General features: G+C 39.9%; 1 protein-coding gene across 1 annotated transcript; it reads left to right on the top strand.

Annotated features, from left to right (window-relative positions):
* Positions 1–2,646: 2,646 nt before the first annotated feature.
* Positions 2,647–17,645, top strand: LOC142210794 (dual specificity protein phosphatase 8-like). The gene is made up of 7 exons (XM_075280216.1): positions 2,647–2,853; positions 6,723–6,942; positions 7,694–7,823; positions 10,084–10,250; positions 12,916–13,075; positions 13,445–13,568; positions 14,650–17,645. The coding sequence occupies exons 2-7, from the start codon at positions 6,733–6,735 to the stop codon at positions 15,422–15,424; spliced, it is 1,566 nt and encodes a 521-aa protein (XP_075136317.1). The 5' UTR covers positions 2,647–2,853; positions 6,723–6,732; the 3' UTR covers positions 15,425–17,645.
* The last annotated feature ends 2,751 nt before the right edge of the window (positions 17,646–20,396 follow it).

The raw sequence follows: 20,396 nt of genomic DNA, 5'->3' as shown, positions 1-20,396 counted from the left end.
CATCTCTGCCCACAGTTTCATGCCCCCCAGCTCTACCCCCAGATTCATGTCCCTTCCATCTCTGCCCCCAGATTCATGTCCCGCCATCTCTGCCCCCAGATTCATGTCCCGCCATCTCTGCCCCCAGATTCATGTCCCCCCCATCTCTGCCCCCAGATTCATGTCCCTGCCATCTCTGCCCCCAGATTCATGTCCCTGCCATCTCTGCCCCCAGATTCATGTCCCTTCCATCTCTGCCCCCAGATTCATGTCCCCCCCATCTCTGCCCCCAGATTCATGTCCCCCCATCTCTGCCCCCAGATTCATGTCCCCCACATCTCTGACCACAGTGTCCAATGTTCCACCTCAATGTCTACACAAAAACCACTTAAACTCACCTTTTCCTCGCGCTCTCCGCAGTCTCGCTAACACAATTGTAGGTGCGATGTGACGTCATCACATCGCGCCTACACAGCCACTAGCCAGAGTGCAGCGGCAAAGTAAGGAGCTGAGCTGTGACAGCTCCTTGCTTTAGTCGCATATGTATGCAACTCAGATCTGCGTCCTCAAGACGCAGATCTGAGTTGAAATCGGGACATACCTCCCTCCAACTGGCACCGTAATTGTGAATGTCCCACGGAACGCGGGACGGTTGGGAGGTATGTAAAACAATTATTGCATTAAATCTTTTCCATGTACATAACTATTAATATTACTGCCATTGATCTGCATATTTATCATATAGCACAGAAGGGCACTCCAGGAATAAAATCCTCTTTACCCAGGATTCACTGCGAACTTTCTCAGTGCATCTTGTATTGAAGTTGGTTTGCCATCATGTAGTTGATATGACATGATATATATGTCACATGTTTTTTCTTTGAGAAATGCTATATAGGGTTAAATTCGCCATTTACTTTTACGTGACTGTTTGCAAATGATTGTCTGTAACTGCCATTCACAAATCCATATACTGCTTGGTATAGTTGGACTGTGGGATTACAATGTTCTCAAGATACGTATGTTCACTCACAATTTTGCGACACTAATGTTAACATATTTTTATGTGCCAAAATACACATGAAGTAAACCCACAAACAGGGTCACATTGATTTGAATGGAAAATAAAATATGATATGGACATATATATATATATATATATATATATATATATATATATTTAAGACCTGGGCCCCGTGTTGCGAAAACTCAGCATTTTGGTCGCAACGGAAACACCACAGCAAAAACGCTGCATTTTACATTGCCTGCAAAGTGGATGGGATTTTGGCTAATCCCATTCATACATTGTTAAAAAAAATCTGCAGGAAAAATGCTTCAATTTCTAAACCGCTGACATTATTGTAAATCGCAGCATCTCAATTATACCTACGGAAATATTGGCGTTTTCCATATAGATATAACAGAGGCAGAAAGTTCACAGAGGAAAACTCTGGACTTCCTGTAAAAACGCGGTAGATAAAAATGTGATGCATTTCCGCCGCCTTCTTTTTCGCTGCGTTTTTTGTATGTGGCTCACTATGTGGGGCCTTAGCCTAAAAACCCCAAAATACTGCATGTCACTTTTGTCACTGAGTACATATTAGGCAGTCAAAACCACTGCCAAAGGTTAAGATCACTGGTAGTGAAACACAGCTGAAACGGCTGGGGAGGAAAAAACAAATGATGCGGAAATGCAGCAGGAAAAATTTCAGTAAAAAAGCTTACATTTTTTACTGTTTTTCCGCTGCATTTTTAATTTTTGCCTCCCCTATTTAGGTCTATGGAGAAATAAACACAGCATTTTCTGCCGGTGAACACGCGTGTTTTTGAGAACGCAGCATTTTTGTATGCAATGTGTGAATGAGATCAAATGAAATCTCATTGACTGCAAAAGGCAGGTTTTTGTTTTTTTTTTCGGCTGTGTTTCTGCAACTTCAGGCCAAAAACACACAATAAATACCCTAAAATAAATTATATGCGAGTTTATATTGAAATACACATAAACCTAGCAATATGTGCCTGACTATACCCTATATATGACAAAGACACCCTATGGGCAGAGCAGCGTAATGTATTAAGATATAAAGATCATTTCTATTATTTTTAGTAAATGCATTAACATTGTTTTTATTTTTGTTATTATTAATAATAATAATAATTAGTAATAATTTCATTTATATGGCGCCAACATATTCTGCAGCACTTTACAAATCGACGGGTACACAGATGTTATTTGACATTACAATGTGACAAAGAACGTATCAAACAATAGGAGTGAGGGTCCTGCTCGCAAGAGTTTACAATCTATGAAATATAATATTCATTATCTTGAATTTTTTTTTATTACTACTTATTTTTATTAAAATTTAAAAAATTGTGTACAATCTTGATTAAAGTCTGTAAAATCTTTACATTATTATAATAGTATTTGCTTTTTTTTTTCTTTATATTTGACAAACATAATATAGTGCTTTTGTCTGTGATTCAGGAATGCTCCCCTGAAAGGGTTAATGCTGTGTGTGTCAGTGGAAAATCCACCAAGGGATTGTTTTAATCAGGCTAAGAGGTGACATCACAGCTCGGGCCTGAAATGCCTCCTGATTGGCTGGAGATGACATCAACCTGAGTTATTTTTAACACTCCCCCTGCACCCCCCTCCTCCCTCTCCCAGCACATTACCTCATCCTCTCTCTGCTGGCTCCAGTCACCATAACAATATAGTACAGAGCACCTGGGACACTCTGCTACCTCCTAGCTCTGCTGGCGCTGCTGCTGCTGCTGCTGTGTCTGTCTGTCCGTCCATCCATTGCAGGTAGTGCTGCTGTTGCTGTCACAGGCTGCTGCATTGGCTTTAGTGGGAAGCCATTAATAAAGGTAAGATTTTTGTCATCTTTAGCTATTAACATTTTTAATCCTACATTTGCATTACATTGTTGGTATGATTTTTTCATTTCACGCCTCATAGCCTTCATACTTGTGCAGCACAATGTATTATATTATAAGATGTTGCAGCCGCCATCACGGTCTATGTGTGTTGTTTAGTATTGGTGGCGCAGGCATATATTGCGTTGTGCATAGACCTATGATGACAGGTGCAGCTTAAGGGCATTGCAGATATACAAGGGCTGAGTTTGTTATCTGGCGCAACTCATGGTGATTTCGCAGTGTCATTTTTACATAGGACTGTGGGTTAGCCTATATGCGCAAACAGTGCAGCCCCATATAGAGAAATTCTGCTCCATCTATAGCCTGTCTGCAGTATAGAACGAGAACTTGGGATGACTGTGACTTGTATGGCTGCACTGTCCTAGGTTTTGTAGACCAGCTGGTCAGATTTCTCTGGGAAAGGCAGAGGTAATCCCTTCCAGCAGCTGTTAGGATACAGTCTTGCACGGATTCTGTGATGCATTCTGCAGACATTGTACTGATCAGTGCAGTCAGAACTGGAAAGTCATCTATATTTCGGTTGCCACCATCCAGCAGCTTTCTATCTACAGCCTCCATCTCCTTTCTGCTTGCAACATTTTCTGCATATTTGCAAACCGCTTCCCACATCCCTGTTTCCTGTGCATGACGGTTATGTTGGAATTCCATTTCATTCTCATTACTGGAAGTAAAAAGGAAAAATTCCATAAACGTGCCTTAATGCGGAGCTGTTGTCTATGTTTTTCGCTACTGTATATTGGCTTCTACCCCATTTTGCTGTAGTAAGGCCAGGAACGCATTGCAGAGCAGAGTGGATCAAATAATGCATAGCTCATGTATCATCAGGAAATTGCAAGGAATTTCTAAATGAATGGGATGTAGGGAAAAGAGCAGCATTCCTACCTACCAAGGACACCAGGATATGTCACATTCATGGAGGCCATGCAAACTTTAAAGGGAAAAAATATTTATGCTTTTCTGTAGTGTCGACGTAGGACAAAGGACATTTTCTGGTATCCTAGGGTAGGTACCAATGAACAAAATGGGTTTGTTTACCAGTACAGATAAATGGTTGTGGTGCTGCACATGTGATGGGGTTTGGATTAAATATTATTTTGCATAGAATTATAATTTTATTCAGTATTACTACTATTAAAAATTGGATTAAATAATTATTTTTTAATGAAAATAAAACTCAAATGTATATATAATATATTAGAAATATTTTAGTGTGTTTTTTTACTGATAGTTCTAGTATGAAATATACCTCGTATATGCTGTTTGTGTGTTGGTGTACACAAGGTAGTAACAGTGACAACTGTGCTACTCACTTAGGAAATGGAGAACAAAGGAAAGGACCACAAATGAGGGGAGAAAAAGAAAGAAACTATAAAATGCTATGTATGTTAAATAAATAAATATATATTTTTATTTATTTTTTAAGTAGCTATTTAAAACCATGAAATGATTAATGTAATTAATTTGGGAGAAACATATTACATTATATTACAGATTAGTAAGACTGGCTTTTGCTTTGTATTTCCTATTGATGATGATCTCCTAAATTATGATAACTTTGCATTTCATTATCTAAATACATTTCATATGTGAGGATATTTCCAGGAGCTGATAAAAGAGAGCAGTAGCAAGGGGAATAAAAAGCTTTAGCATTTGGCTGCTGATGACCATGACACTGACATGTTGTATTATAGAGATAAATCTCCAGTATTATGCAATGAGTTTAATATTAATAATTGCTATTTTATCCTGCAGTCACTCTATTCCATGCATATTACTGCGCCTCATGTCGCTGCTCCAGGGAATGATATTTACAGCAATAAGTCATGTCTCTGGTATCTCATTACATCACAGATAACAGGCCCCTCTTCCACCATGACCTCATCTGCAGCCACACTTGTCATGAGTGACCTAATGTCCAGACCAAAGAAGGCTGTTGCTGGGCAGTGGGTTATCTATAGAAAATATGATCACACAATAGAAAATAGCGTTTTATTATCAGCTCACGTATGCCAATACCAAATACATGTACAATGGAGGGAATGTCTATTACATAGACAGACTGGAGCAGTAGTCAGCATTCGTGATAGGCCCAGCCATACTCTCTGTCTTTGGCCTATAGGTGGCTTATGCTCTAAAATAAATAAAATGTACTGTATCTATCAATAATACACTGTAAATCATATATAAAATATTTGAATAAAGATTTTCCTGTAAAGGTATTACAGAGGTAAAATACCATTTCAGTCTCATTCCGCTGGGGATAAATTGCAAAGTAAAAAGACATCAGGGGAAGCCCTTTCAGGATTCTGATATTGTATATTCAGCTTTCCTTACTCTTCCTGCTGAAGCTGCTGAGTGCGGAGAGAGTATTTCACTTATAAAATATTCATATCCCTACCTTCACTGTAGGCCCCATCCATAGCGCAATGCCTGGCCGCTTTAGTTTAATTGATGTTGTGCCAAAAAAAAAAATATATATATATATATATATATATATATATATATATATATTTATTTATTTATTAATTGTCTTAAGCCTAATTTGGAGAAAGTTCCAGTTATTTTATTTTTTTAATTTCTATTTTAAAAAAAAATATGATTCAGAAAAGTTATTAGCCATTAGTACAATGCTTTAGAGTTTCACCATTGTACTGTGTCATTTGTGGAATGGGAACATTAAGAAATCGAATGTTTGTTTTCACTCAGGCACATTGAGTCAAACATCATTTTTTAGGAGAGCTGGTTACTGTATGTTACGTTCATGTTAGTTGCCTAATATCCTAAATATATCCAAAATGTCTCCATGAGTCAGGCCAAGGTCAATGAAAGCAAGAATGAAAGCCTCAAACCTTGAAACACAATGTTTTATTATGTGTTCTAGAAAAACCACATGCAACATTTGATTTTCCCAAATTACATCACTTGGCCGTGTTCTTAAGGACATGTAATGAATGACTTTTCCAAAGTGTTTCATGTTCATGTTCTGACTTGGCTTTGCTATTGATTTAATAAATTGGCAAAAAGTACCCAAAAAATTCTTATGCCCCAGGGCAGAGATAAAACATAAGAAGCATTTATATAACATAATAATCATAATCCTAATAATGATTAAAAAATTGTAAATGCCTTTTAGTCCTCTGAACAAATTTCATCAAGATTTATTGTTTGTGGTTGTATTTGGCGTCAGGTATTTGCATAAATCTTGTTTTTAACGTAAGCATTCTTGTACCTGTCTAAACTAGCTACATGGTACTGAATATCCTGGACTGGAATACACCCATTAGCTCATGCTGCAAATATCTTCTGGTTGTCTAATAAATAATGTTTCAGTGATGTATTGGGCATGGTACATCCTTATCTTTGGATATCTGATCTCCCTGCCTGTGCTTTTTATAGGTCCGTTTTATCAGTCTGGAAAGCAAATAGGGAAACTGAATACCATTTAATGTCATTAGTCCTTGCTGAATTAATAGTCTTATCAATGTTCATTTCACCCACAAAATGGCAGCGTTTACAATAGGTCCACTCTAGTCCTGCTAAAAACCTTGAAGTGGGATGATGCTTCAAAAATGGGGCATTGTGGATGAGTGGGGGGCTATTGTGGCCATCAAGAGGTTGCAATGGTGTCATGTTAAAACACCATCACAAAGCATGGTAAAAATTAGGAGACAAAATATCCATTTATGATACCGTTGGAAACAATTTTAATAGTACAAATTTACAGAATTGATAAAAATGTTTGCTTTGTTGTATATAATCTCATCCTGATGTGCCATCTTTTTTCATTTTTTTAACAGACTGATCAAAATGGGTGGAGAAAGGAAGCCTCCCCAAGCAATACAAGCCCAAAAACTGGCTGGCATCTTGAGGGAGGACAGCGCAGGGGTGCTGGTCATTGACTGTCGCTCATTCAGTGAATACAACAACCTCCATGTGGTGGGCTCTGTAAACCTGTGTGGCTCCAAGCTGGCCCGAAAACGTCTTCTAAAGGAGCTTCTTGTCCTACCGCACCCTAAGGTTTGTTGTAGAAGATGCATCAGACTTCACCGTTAGAGAGCTGAGCTCAGTGTATCATGTATCTTGTTACTATCGACATTCCTCCAAAATAATCAGGATGCTTGTTATGTGATACCCCTTCTGACTCCATGGTACTTTTAAATTAATATGAATCATCCAGTCCTAAATATAGGCCAGTCAGGGTCAATATTGCAGCAGACAGACATGAACAACAGGAAACCTTATGCTTTATAGCTGACAAGTCGTCTTTATTGATTTGCAAAATGCAAACCTGTTAAAAATAGGAAAATCCAGGAGAAATGCTACAACGCTGTCATTTAACGTAATAAGAATCAAGGTACTGAATCCTTGCTATCCTTTGAGGAGTCAAGTTATTTTAGTCATTTCTTAAGGTAGTCATACACTTCAGATGAACGTTGGTCAAACTTGTCGATATAAGCGACAGTCAATGTTGGCCTCCCAAATGGTGGCATGTTTAGATCTTCTGTTGCTTTGACAAATTTCTCATGAGTATGGCCTCCAGTGGTTATGTTTTTTGGGTGGGATCTGAGTTACAAGGATTGATACCCATTTTTCCAGACTTTTGAAAAACAATTTTTTTTGATCCTTTAAATTGTAGATACTTTGAGCTTCACAGTGAGCTCAACATCTAATGCTACTTCTTGTTCCATCTAAGACATTCTCACTTTATTCATACAAGTGGGTTTGGGTGTTCATTCAACATTTCTTTCTTTCTATTCTAATTTGACAGATTGAGCCTTCATTTGAAAAGCAAGTAGTTGTATATGACCAGGGAAATCAAGAGCTATCTGCCGGCCATTTTGTGTCATTGGTTGTTGGGAAGTTGGAGAAGAAATACAGCTCAGTTTCCCTTTTGGAAGGTAAGGAAAACATAATGGTATTGGAATAGGAATGTACATATGTTACTATATATCCAACACTTGTCATACATACTTTTGGATGGTGCTAATACTTCTGATCTCCACCTAGTTAGAGGTATCACTTGGTTTTGGCCTCTCTAACCGATGGTGCTTGAGAAATGTAGTATTACATGGCAGTCTATGTAATGCTCGGAGTGTGTCCCTCGCACAATCAGACACACTATTTGTGAGTGTCTTTCTACAATTTTTCACATACGGTAGTCTTGATCGGTTGACCCCTCCCTTTGACATACATACCATTGAATAGGCCATATGGAAACAAATTGCCTTTATTAGACCTCAAAAGGAACCTGTCACATTGATCATGAAGTCTGATATGCCAACGTGTTATAGAGCAAGAGGAAATAAGCAGATTGATATATCATTGTGCTAAAAGATTCAGCATTACTTTCTTGGAATCTAGGAATATAAATTCTTGCTCCTTCTGTGCTTAGGAGTCCAGTGGGTGGTCTTACTCAGTCCGACAGCAAGTGAAAGTGTCAGTCACCGAGTAGGACCACCAGTGAGCTCCTAAACCCAGAAAGAACATAGATATAATTGTAGTAAATATATATTTTTTCCACAGAACTATATATCAAGTGGCTCAGCTCCTTGAGTTCTATAACACGCTATCTATTGGTTGCACAAAATTTCCAATGTGATAGGCTCATGTTAACAATTTTAATCCCATAAAAATACTGTGGACATTAAAATCTCTAAACATAAATTTCACTTTGGAAAACATTAAAATCTTATGAAAAGTTGTGTCTTAAAAATGTATAAAACATTTATGACTGATCCCATACAGACCATTTAATAGTACGTGTTGTTGTAAACTGGGTAATATTACAGGACTCTTGAATGGTGGTAAAGCTGAGAGTAAGATGACCTAAACTGCATTCAGAAAATGGGATCCTGCCATTGATTTTTTTTTTCCATTCAGACTAAAATTGTCCTATTGACTAATTTATCTATTTCCGAGTGATATCATGTTTTGAGAGACTCAGCACACATACTGGATTTCAAGATGCGGAGCATGATCCGTGTCTTGCTGTGTGAGGTCATTACCCAAGAGACAATCCTTAGTAAAACCGTGAAATGGGTATGACCAGGCAGTGATGGAATGCATTCACTAATTTCCAGAGACTAGCTAAAAGGAACATGCCAGAAAAAAGTAATATAACTTTTTGACTTCTTTTCTTAAATATTCTATTAAAGAGTGCCTCATCAAAAAATAGACTGTCGATATTCTCTTTGGGGCATACAGACGTTATAGAAAGGGGTTCCCAGATCAGTACCCCAGTTTTTGAGCCACCATGGAGAACCACAGTTCTGGCAAACCAGGCTAATCCATGTATCACTTGGTTGGCCATTCATCTGAATGGCTGGCATGTAATGCTACATTTCCGCTCCAGCAGCTGTGGATGATGCTTGCCCTGATAATAACAGCTGATGCCCAGGGTTCCAAGAACTGGGCCCATGAGCTAACTGCCTAGGTCATTGCTGTTTTTAGAGATGGCTATCCATAAGCTTGGCACAGGACGCTACACCAATTTTAAATTTCACACAAATCTTTATTGTTATCCACTTTGATATACTGTAATGTTATCTGCCCACCCCGCTCTGCAGTTCTGTATTATATTCATGAAGCAGGTTATCTATAACTTTACAACCCTTCCCAGAAGCTTATGGTTATGATTAACAAACAAAGATCAGGGGCCTTATGAAATCGCTTTTTAAGACGTTTATATATACAACATATATAGAAATGCAAATAGTACCAATAATCATCATAAATTTTGCAATACTACATTGACCCCTCTTGAAAGTAAACTACCCTTCTAGTCTTACCCTGGCAATTGGCCTAACTTGGATTTGCAGGCGTACATTAAGAATTGGCATCAGACCAACTGTGAGTGCTGGTCAGAATCAAATTTTCTCACACTCACAAATCATCTCACCCGAAAGAAACACTGTATTATCATTGCAGTCATCCTGCTTTAAATGGCATATGCCGTGATCCCATCATCTAGGCCACTCCAAATTAGGTAGGTTACCAAAAATAGTAAGGAGGCGAAAAATACAGCTCAGTATACCTTTATGTAACACTAAACAAACTTCTCCAACAGCAATAAACCAAAGCAGAATATTATAGATTTATATACGGGGTTGTTGCATTTGCTACATTAAGCTTTTGATTTTATATTGCCTACTTCTTCAGGAGGGTTTGCAGAATTCTCATCACAATTCCCCAACCTGTGTGAAGGCCGCACCTCGAATATCCTGCACACGAGTATATCGCAGCCTTGTCTGTCCACATCAACAGTGTCTGTAACCCGTATCCTGCCACACCTTTACCTGGGCTCCCAGAATGATGTCATGGATCAGGTATGAACCATAAATGTACACAGGTCATATTACAAGCTACTTCCTCTACTGCTACTGAATGACTTTAACCTTTTGTCTGTCTCTAACCTGCGCCTTTGTACTTGTAGCCTGCAGCCTGGCAGAATTGATTTGCATTTTTTACTTGTTTTTACTTGTTTTCCATTTGAAATTCCACAAAAAGTATTTTCTCATCTATTTTGACCTCACCAATTATCCCCAACCAACAACCATCCTCAGGGATGGCTCTTAAGTACCACTCTCTGGCTGCAGAGGGCAGTCCATCAACTTTCTCATTTCCCGTTTGGGAACTAGGGAAAACTATATTCACTACAAAAGTCTAGAAGCACCACTTTCCATAGTGCCCCTAGGTATGAACCCTCTTCTCAATAGCCTGATGTGTCTTTCAAGCTGGTTTCATCCCAAAGTCCATCCACTGTAAATTATAGCGCCCCCTACAATGTTTCTGATTTAAAAATGTGGCTGTTGTGCTTTGGGTTGGGTGCATGGCATTGGAAAACATGGAGTGGAGCAAGAACCATGGGTATCCATCAACCATGAACATACCAATGTCCATTTAAGCTTGTATTGTAAATGATTTTCCGTAGAAGCAGAAAATCTAGAGCAATGAACGTTTTCTGAGTAGCAGAAAGTAATGTGTATATACATTTGGTGAGCATTGACATGGCCTGGAGTAGCCAATGGATGACATTGTTTTGTTTTTTTTTTGTTTTTTTTATTTAATTATAGTATAATTCTATATTGATCACCATATGATACTGTGGATTCTGTGGTATATGGGTTAAATATATACCAGATATTGTAGTACCTGAATTTGCTTGAATCACTAGAGGAGCACAAGTTTCCACTTACAGAATAATAACCTTGAATGAAAGCAGATTTAACCTTGCAGGCAGCAGTGTCAGCACCACACCGCCTCTGCCTTGAACTTAATGTATAGGTAATGACTCTGCTGCATGTTAAAATTATCTAACCGGTCTACATAACATTCCCAAGCAGAACGCACTGCAGCAGATTTAGTGCAGTCTTTCATTCCTTTCCTTAAATACCATGCAGATGCTTTGGTGAAAGCTCCAGCACACTCCACCAATGATTTGTGACATAACCGGAGATAGCAGAACAATCCATTATAAATATTTAAAGGGAATCTACACCCTAATAGAGATTCTGGCTTAATTACCAATAAATGACATTTCTCATGCCACCATTCAGGGGGTGTTATTCTTGTGGTATGGGGTATTTCTAAAACAACTATATGATGCAATAGAGGCATCAATTTTACTGAACTCCCCTGAGATTGACGGTTAACTGCAAAATGTTCCCTGCAACCTTTACTATCTCATGAGAAGCATTGAGCGTGGTGCTGAAGCTCACTATGGGATTTGCTCAAGCAAGATGAGTCATAATTCTACATACAGCAACAATAATATATGTTATTGTCAGATAGTCTTCTAAAAAAAAGTCCACTCACATAAAATGGATGCTTTCATCTGCCCTTTCTGCAATGACTTTTCTAGAATCTATCAAAAGAACATTGTCCACACGAAGGATAACACAAGAAAATACATATTTAAAGTTCATAAGTCTAGTATATATTGTGGGGAGTTAGCTCGGTAGAAGCAGTGGTGTGGACCCAAACTGTCAAGACAGGGACACAAAATATGCAGCAAACTGGTTTATTTAGATAAAAACAGGAAAATAAATAAACCTTGACTTCAGGCACAAAATGAGCAAAACAAAATACAACCTTAACTTCAGGCAATAACAAAATAAAAACCTGCTCATCTGAGCAATTAACTAAACAGAACTGGTAATCTAACTATACGTGTGGCTTACTTACAGCAACATGAACACAACAGGTGCAATATAGTGTCACCGGGCTCAGGGTTTCAGGACAGAACCACACACCTCCTTTCACCTCATGGAACTGCCCTGCAATGCAAGAGCTGCAGCCCTTTCTGGCCCAGTAATGAGCCCAGGATCTACACCTGGGCTGAGGCCTACTCCAGATCTGCCCTAGACCACACATAGGTCAGAAACCTGGGGCTGATATATCTGAGCTCCAGCACTCTGCCTGTCACCTTCTCACAATACCTATTTAGTCTTGGTTTTGTGGATATCTTAGCAACCTCAGTGACAAGTTGCATAACAATGTTCACTGTCCTGGGGGGTAGGCTGCATTCCTCCACCATAAGTGATATGTTTGTATCTTTCTACAATGTTCAGTGATGTCATACATCACATATGGATAACAAGGTAACATGGTAACATGATGTTCAACAAGGCAGATTTCTGATATCAAGACCATATTGAATGCTGTGTATGGTGTGCACATGTTGGGTCATTTTATAAATAACCCAAATGACCCTTTAAGCAGTACTCGATGTAGATAGATAAGATAGATAAGATAGATAGATAGATAGATAGTTGTGCCAAATACCATGTTATAAAATGTCTTGTATACCCATACATATATACTGCTATTCATGGAGAATGTGTGGTATGAGCGAGTGGTCAGCATGGTGTGTCGACAACAAGGGTCTTTTCTTTTTGTAAGCAATCATTTGTGTGACTGGTGGGGATTTTTTCTATGAATTGGTTTTCGTTGTCAGTGATCTCATTGTGCTGGTTAATGTCCTTTTTATAGGAGGTGATTAATCAGAATGGCATCACGCATGTGCTGAATGTCAGCTACAGCTGTCCAAAGCCCGTCTTCATCTCTGATAACCATTTTCTACGCATCCCCATCAATGACAGCTACTGTGAGAAGATCCTGCCCTGGCTCAGTGCAGCTGTTGAGTTCATAGGTATCTTTTCCTCTCTGTCATTCCTATTATTACACATCTGCTGTCATGTAGACTGTATTCTACCCTTAGACTGTAACACAAGGGTAGGAGGAAGTGATGTACAAGCTGACACATTTACAACTAACCCCTCCAAATCTCTTATCTATAGCCACTTGGGCTGTCTCCTCAAATGAATAGCCAACCTTGTAATACAGGGATGATGGCTGTCAGCAACTCCTTTACTTTTTATGTTCACTAGGGGGCGCTAGGTGACATACATTATATATAATACACTTAAATAATATCTCCATAGCATTTTTTTGTCTTTTTTATTCTGTGGGCTGAGTTATAGTTTTATATTGATTTGTAAAGTATTTAATGTTTTTACAGGAAAAGTGGAGCTGGTAAATGGGAAAGTTTTAGTCCATTGCCTGGCTGGGATCTCTCGCTCAGCAGCTGTTGCCATTGCTTACATCATGAGATCAATGGGACTTTCACTGGATGATGCTTACAGGTAAAGTAAATCCTTGTACGCAAGATAAAGGGTGTATAACTATGCAATTACTAGACCAAAAATATGTATGCAATGAATGTCCACTAAATGTATGAATGAATAGACAACTGTTACTATTTGCCTTGTCAATAAGGTGTCCCTACGCAATAATATGTCCCTACGCAATAATATGTCCCTACACAATAATATGTCCCTACGCAATAATCTCTGCACAGTCTGACGCTGTCAGTAATGATTTATCAATTTCAGATTGTGTTGGGACAAGCCCCATCAACAAGGGGATGGGAAGAAGTCAGTTGCTTATTCCTTCATGCATTTCCAGAAGAAATAACCGAGGAACTGCAAAATGCAGAGTTTTAAGGAATTCAATTACTAAAACAAAAAACATGACAAGATGGCTGAGGGGTCCACTGTAAGGGGGAATTCACATTCGCGCCTCTGTCCACCCATCAGGTCCCTGTCCTATTCCCTAGAGAAACTGGACAGGGGATGGCTTCCCGGAAGTCAGTTTTGAAACCCAACCATTTGCATGGGTTTTAAAAGATAACCGCCGGTGTCCGTATACAGCCTCTCCTCAGGGAAACAGTTTTTTTTGGGCAGACACAAAGTCCTGCATGTCCGACTTTGTGTCTGGCCAAAAAAAAAACGATTTCACCAGGTCCCCTATTCAGTTTTCCGGGGGAATAGGACAGAGACCCGACGGAGTGACACAGGGCGCAATTGTGAACGCCTCCTAATTCTGAATTATATAGTATTTAAAGAGGTCTTCCATGGACATGGACATAATCCTATTTAAATTTATAGACAACTTAACTTTAAAGTTAAACATTTTGCAAGTATAAATATATATATATTTTTTTTAATTTTATTTTGCAGAGTTTCTTAAAAAAAATTCTCTAAGCATTTTAGTGGTGACAGTCTGTTGTCACCATGATTTTCTTATTGCGGACAGGTTATCATGCGGGGACAACCTCTTAGAAGATAACCTGACCACAATTTAAAAAAAAAAATTTTTTGTTGCTTTTTCATGCAGACCTCTAATTATTATTTTTTTTGTTACATCATCTTCTTACTTTACTAGGTTCGTTAAAGAAAAGAGGCCCACCATTTCCCCCAACTTCAATTTCCTCGGACAGCTTCTTGAATATGAGATGAGTCTTGTCAATTCTCGGCAATCACATCCTACCCAAGCAGCTTATCCAGGCAGCCCTACAGATAAAGAATGCTCAGAGCAGCCATGTGCCGACAAGCAGGCAAACACTGAGCAAATTTGCCAAAGCAATCACAATCTCAACTCGGTGTCCCATGAAATCGAAGTGGCCATTGATGCTAGCAAATTGGACAGCAACTGCACAAAAGATGAGTCTGAGTCCACCCTGGCGGGCAGGTTTACCACCATGGGGATCTCATCTGACCAACGTCGTGAAATTAGTAGCCTAAAGCGTTCTTTCTCTCTGGACATAAAATCTGTATACACGCCTTTGTCTTCTTCTACAGAATCGCACAAAAACTTTTATCAGCCTTCTCAGCTTGTCCCATCCCAGTCAGTTTCTTCCAAACCTGTGGGACTGTGGGATCGCTTTTTGGGTTTTGGACTTAATTTCCTCTATTTTTACTCTGAGGAGGAAGAAGCACAGCAAAACCTAAACCACAAGGTAAGACCAAAGGGAATCTGTGAACAAAGGGATGCTCCAGAAAACTTAAAAAAGAGGCGGGCAAACACGAAGAGCCTAGATGAAGGACCTCCTCGTCCATTCACTTTAAACATTCCCAACTGTAAAGGCCAAACATTTCTCAAGGAGAAGACTTTGGAAGTTGGATCAAGGGTGAGGACAATCTCTCCAGTTCCTCTGTGAGGAACACCTCTATCTTCTTAATGGTTGATATGGAGAAAGAACATTTGGGATCTATTAAATGCACAGAACTTTGTAGAACTTCCTGTTGGTTTTCTGCTAAGAACCTTTTTTTTCCGCATGTTAAGATCCCCAACAGGCCTGAGTAGCATGCTGAAAGATTAACTTGTTTTCAACTGTTTCTTCATATTGAATGAACAAATTGTGGACAATTTTTCAAGCAAAGAGCAGACCTTTCGGCTCAGTGATAAAAAAAAAAAAAAAAGTCACTTTGTACCAAAGGCCTGACGTTACTTTTTCAATTCTCTTGTGTGCAATTCTATATATTGACCTGAAGAGGCAGTGTTCATTGCTGCTTTATGGCCTTTCTTCATAAGCTGGAGATGGTCCTCTGAATTGAGACTTCAGAAACCAAGAGGTGGCAAATGCGTTGTGTACCCAATATACCTCGTGCTTCACCCTATTGTTGGGGTATTTCGTGGTGTGTTGTGACCATCCTGCTATAAACTCTTTATCCCGCTTGGTCTACCCGTCCAAATTAATGGATTTGCACAGAATGGTCCATGCAATTTCACCCTTGGTGTAATGTAGAAAGGTATTGAGGGTAGTTCTAATATATATATTTATATTTTCTATTTCTCTAGGTCTTACTTGGATGTATGCCCTAGAAGCCAAGCAGTGTCTGTGACAATACTTTGCTGCCCTAATACCTCAGTTATATTTTGTTTATTGCTGTGAAATTTATTTAAGTATCCCCTAGCATGTTTGGGGTGTGTTCCCCTGCATATCACCCCAAAACGTGACCACCTCTCAGGATTCAAGGGCAGGAACGCTGTCCTTTTATTATAAGCGGTGGTAGAAAAGCTTATTTTATTTTTTGTTGTTTTTTCCATTATTTATTTATATGTGTTTCATTTTCCTTTTGCATATGTTAATAATCATTGAAGCCGCTAGTCTTGTTATTGGCTGTACCGATGACTTTGTGACCTGCTGCAGGAATGAGATGATATAGGAAGGTAAGGCAAGTAAACGCGGTATTGACATTCATAAAACTGATTTATTACACGTTTTATAAATGTCCCTAAAAATCGGTAAAGCCCACATTGCCTATCTACCTATAGTGATGTCTCGCAGTCATGGATTGCGTAAAAGCTGTCAAAGTTCATATCATTTTTCTTGGGTAATTCGGATAACATTTAGGTAATCAATGAAGCTTAAAGGAACGTGTCGGGCAAAACAACACTTTTTTGGGCTTGAGAGGTTGGAGCATGACACAAGGATTCAAAGAACCCCAAAGAGTATCCCTGAGTCATGCTCCACCCTCCCAGGGCCCACGCGCTAAGTGTTCCTTTAATAGTAAGTGCTATTATAATTGTTGCATTGCCAGTGAAAACGGATTACTGATCCTAATAAACCTAATGCCAAATGAGATGGCAACCAAATCCTACTGTGCCACACGAGCTTAAGAGGAAAGATGAAAGGGACAATTGCTAACAATATGATGGCACTTACAGAATATGGTGTGATGGTGACTGCAATGTCTTCACCTGCCTGATGGTAAGTCCAGCCCTGGGTGAGCGGTAGAGGTGCTCTGGAGAGTGTAGTATTTTGTATTATTTGCATATATCCGTGTCCACTGTGTTTTATTATATTTATATTTCTTTCTTATTTTTAAGATTGGGTTTGTGCTTTAAGACTAACCAACTCTTGATTAAAGCAATGGCCAAAGATCTTTACTTCACTGTAACTTAATGTGTATGGGACAGATGTGAATTTTGCTTCTAATAAAGGGATTGGGAATATACAGAAAACTACAATGGTCTATCCCATATTCTATTCTCTCATTCTCCATGACCAGCACAGATGTCCATATACCGAAGTGTGAACTTAGGTTGATGAATGGGAAGATTTTTGTTCTTGTGCAGGTACACAATGGTTCTGAGGTTTTTGCAGTTGAATGCATTGCTTCCTAGCGCTTCTCTGGTTGATGATCATAATAAAGATGTGAATCTTTTTATTTCTGTGTTGTGTGTTTACTGGGTTGCTAATAAACATCGGGCTATGTTTGGCAGAGGAAAGTAAATCTGGGTCACAGCTGTTGTTGGCTTCAAGTCTCTGCCCAACCAACAAGGATCAGCAGATGGGAGATGAGCCGGTGCTGATCTGGTGGCTTCACGCTCATTTGAGTTATGTATTATTGTTCTGTACCACACTTGTTTCATGTTAGAGGTGTGGGGGGGTATACATCACATGATCTAATGGATAGTTAGAAAACATTAAAAGATTTGTATTTGATTTGGGATAATTTCTTGGTGTTTTTTTTTTTTTTTATAAAAAAAAAAAAAATTCCATAGTTTTGATAGTTTCAGATCAGTAAAAGGTAATGTCTAGAGATGAGCGAACAGTGTTCTATCGAACACATGTTCGATCGGATATCAGGGTGTTCGCCATGTTCGAATCGAATCGAACACCGCGTGGTAAAGTGCGCCAAAATTCGATTCCCCTCCCACCTTCCCTGGCGCCTTTTTTGCACCAATAACAGCGCAGGGGAGGTGGGACAGGAACTACGACACCGGGGGCATTGAAAAAAATTGGAAAAAGTCATTGGCTGCCGAAATCAGGTGACCTCCATTTTAGACGAATAGTGGATTTCAAATCCGGGTCATATGAGAATGTGAACTTTGTGACTATGAGACAGGGATAGCTGTACAGGCAGGGATAGCTAGGGATAACCTTTATTTAGGGGGGAATGTTATTAAAAATAACTTTTTGGGGCTCTATCGGGTGTGTAATTATGATTTTTGTGAGATAAACTTTTTCCCATAGGGATGCATTGGCCAGTGCTGATTGGCCGAATTCCGTACTCTGGCCAATCAGCGCTGGCCAATGCATTCTATTAGCTTGATGAAGCAGAGTGTGCACAAGGGTTCAAGCGCACCCTCGGCTCTGATGTAGCAGAGCCGAGGCTGCACAAGGGTTCAAGCGCACCCTCGGCTCTGATGTAGGAGAGCCGAGGGTGCACTTGAACCCTTGTGCACCCTCGGCTCTGCTACATCAGAGCCGAGGGTGCGCTTGAACCCTTGTGCACCCTCGGCTCTGCTACATCAGAGCCGAGGGTGCGCTTGAACCCTTGTGCACACTCTGCTTCATCAAGCTAATAGAATGCATTGGCCAGCGCTGATTGGACAATGCATTCTATTAGCCTGATGAAGTAGAGCTGAATGTGTGTGCTAAGCACACACATTCAGCTCTACTTCATCGGGCTAATAGAATGCATTGGCCAGCGCTGATTGGCCAGAGTACGGAATTCGGCCAATCAGCGCTGGCTCTGCTGGAGGAGGCGGAGTCTAAGATCGCTCCACACCAGTCTCCATTCAGGTCCGACCTTAGACTCCGCCTCCTCCAGCAGAACCAGCGCTGATTGGCCGAATTCCGTACTCTGGCCAATCAGCACTGGCTAATGCATTGTATTGGCGTGATGAAGCAGTGCTGAATGTGTGTGCTTAGCACACACATTCAGCTCTACTTCATCGGGCTAATAGAATGCATTGGCCAGCGCTGATTGGCCAGAGTACGGAATTCGGCCAATCAGCGCTGGCTCTGCTGGAGGAGGCGGAGTCTAAGATCGCTCCACACCAGTCTCCATTCAGGTCCGACCTTAGACTCCGCCTCCTCCAGCAGAGCCAGCGCTGATTGGCCGAATTCCGTGCTCTGGCCAATCAGCACTGGCTAATGCATTGTATTGGCATGATGAAGCAGTGCTGAATGTGTGTGCTTAGCACACACATTCAGCTCTACTTCATCAGGCTAATAGAATGCATTGGCCAATCAGCGCTGGCCAATGCATTCTATTAGCGTGAACTGAGATTGCACAGGGGTTCTAGTGCACCCTCGGCTCTGCTACATCAGATTGCTACATCTGATGTAGCAGTGCCGAGTGTGCATCAGATGTGTAGTTGAGCAAAACTGACTCAGCACTGCTAAGTCTCTGCATTCGCATAGGAATGCATAGGCCAGCCTTCGGCCAATCAGCTCTGGCTCTGCGGGAGGAGGCGGAGTCTAAGGTCGGACCTGAATGGAGACTGGTGTGGAGCGATCTTAGACTCCGCCTCCTCCAGCAGAGCCAGCACTGATTGGTCGAGTTCCGTACTCTGGCCAATCAGCACTGGCCAATGCACTTCTATGGGGAAAAGTTAGCTTGCGAAAATCGCAAACTGACAGGGATTTCCATTAAATAAAGTGATTTTTATGCCCCCAGACATGCTTCCCCTGCTGTCCCAGTGTCATTCCAGGGTGTTGGTATCATTTCCTGGGGTGTCATAGTGGACTTTGTGACCCTCCAGACACGAATTTGGGTTTCCCCCTTAACGAGTTTATGTTCCCCATAGACTATAATGGGGTTCGAAACCCATTCGAACACTCGAACAGTGAGCGGCTGTTCGAATCGAATTTCGAACCTCGAACATTTTAGTGTTCGCTCATCTCTAGTAATGTCATCTTAAACATATATATCTATAGCTACATATATTATTTATTGATGGCATATAAGCCGATATTAATCTATTTGTAACACATTAATACAAGTTCAGGATTAAACTTCAATTAAAATTCATAATATATATATATATATATATATATATATATATATATATATATATATATATAGGAAGTAGTGACAAATAAATAAATAAATAAAAAGTTAACTCGCTTTGTAAAGGGACAGCAGACAATTCTTGATGACGTCTCCCGGGGATAGCACTGGGCTAAATGGGGCCGTAGCTGTAACTGTTATGTAGGTAAATGGTAGGAGTTTAGAGTAAGGGAGGTTTTGTATGTTCCATTCAAAGAAATCTGGTCCATTAGATTTAAGATGGTCAAACATATTAGATCTATATTGGTCAAATCTGCCATTTTTAGTGGCATCCGTCAACCATCTAAGAGGTATAAGGCCTTGCGTCTCTCTTTGATGGAAAAT

The sequence above is a fragment of the Leptodactylus fuscus genome, chromosome 6, assembly GCF_031893055.1.
Source record: "Leptodactylus fuscus isolate aLepFus1 chromosome 6, aLepFus1.hap2, whole genome shotgun sequence".
Classification (NCBI taxonomy): Eukaryota; Metazoa; Chordata; class Amphibia; order Anura; family Leptodactylidae; genus Leptodactylus; species Leptodactylus fuscus.
Note: the sequence above shows the minus strand (reverse complement) of the source record. Positions and strands in the feature narration are given on the sequence as shown.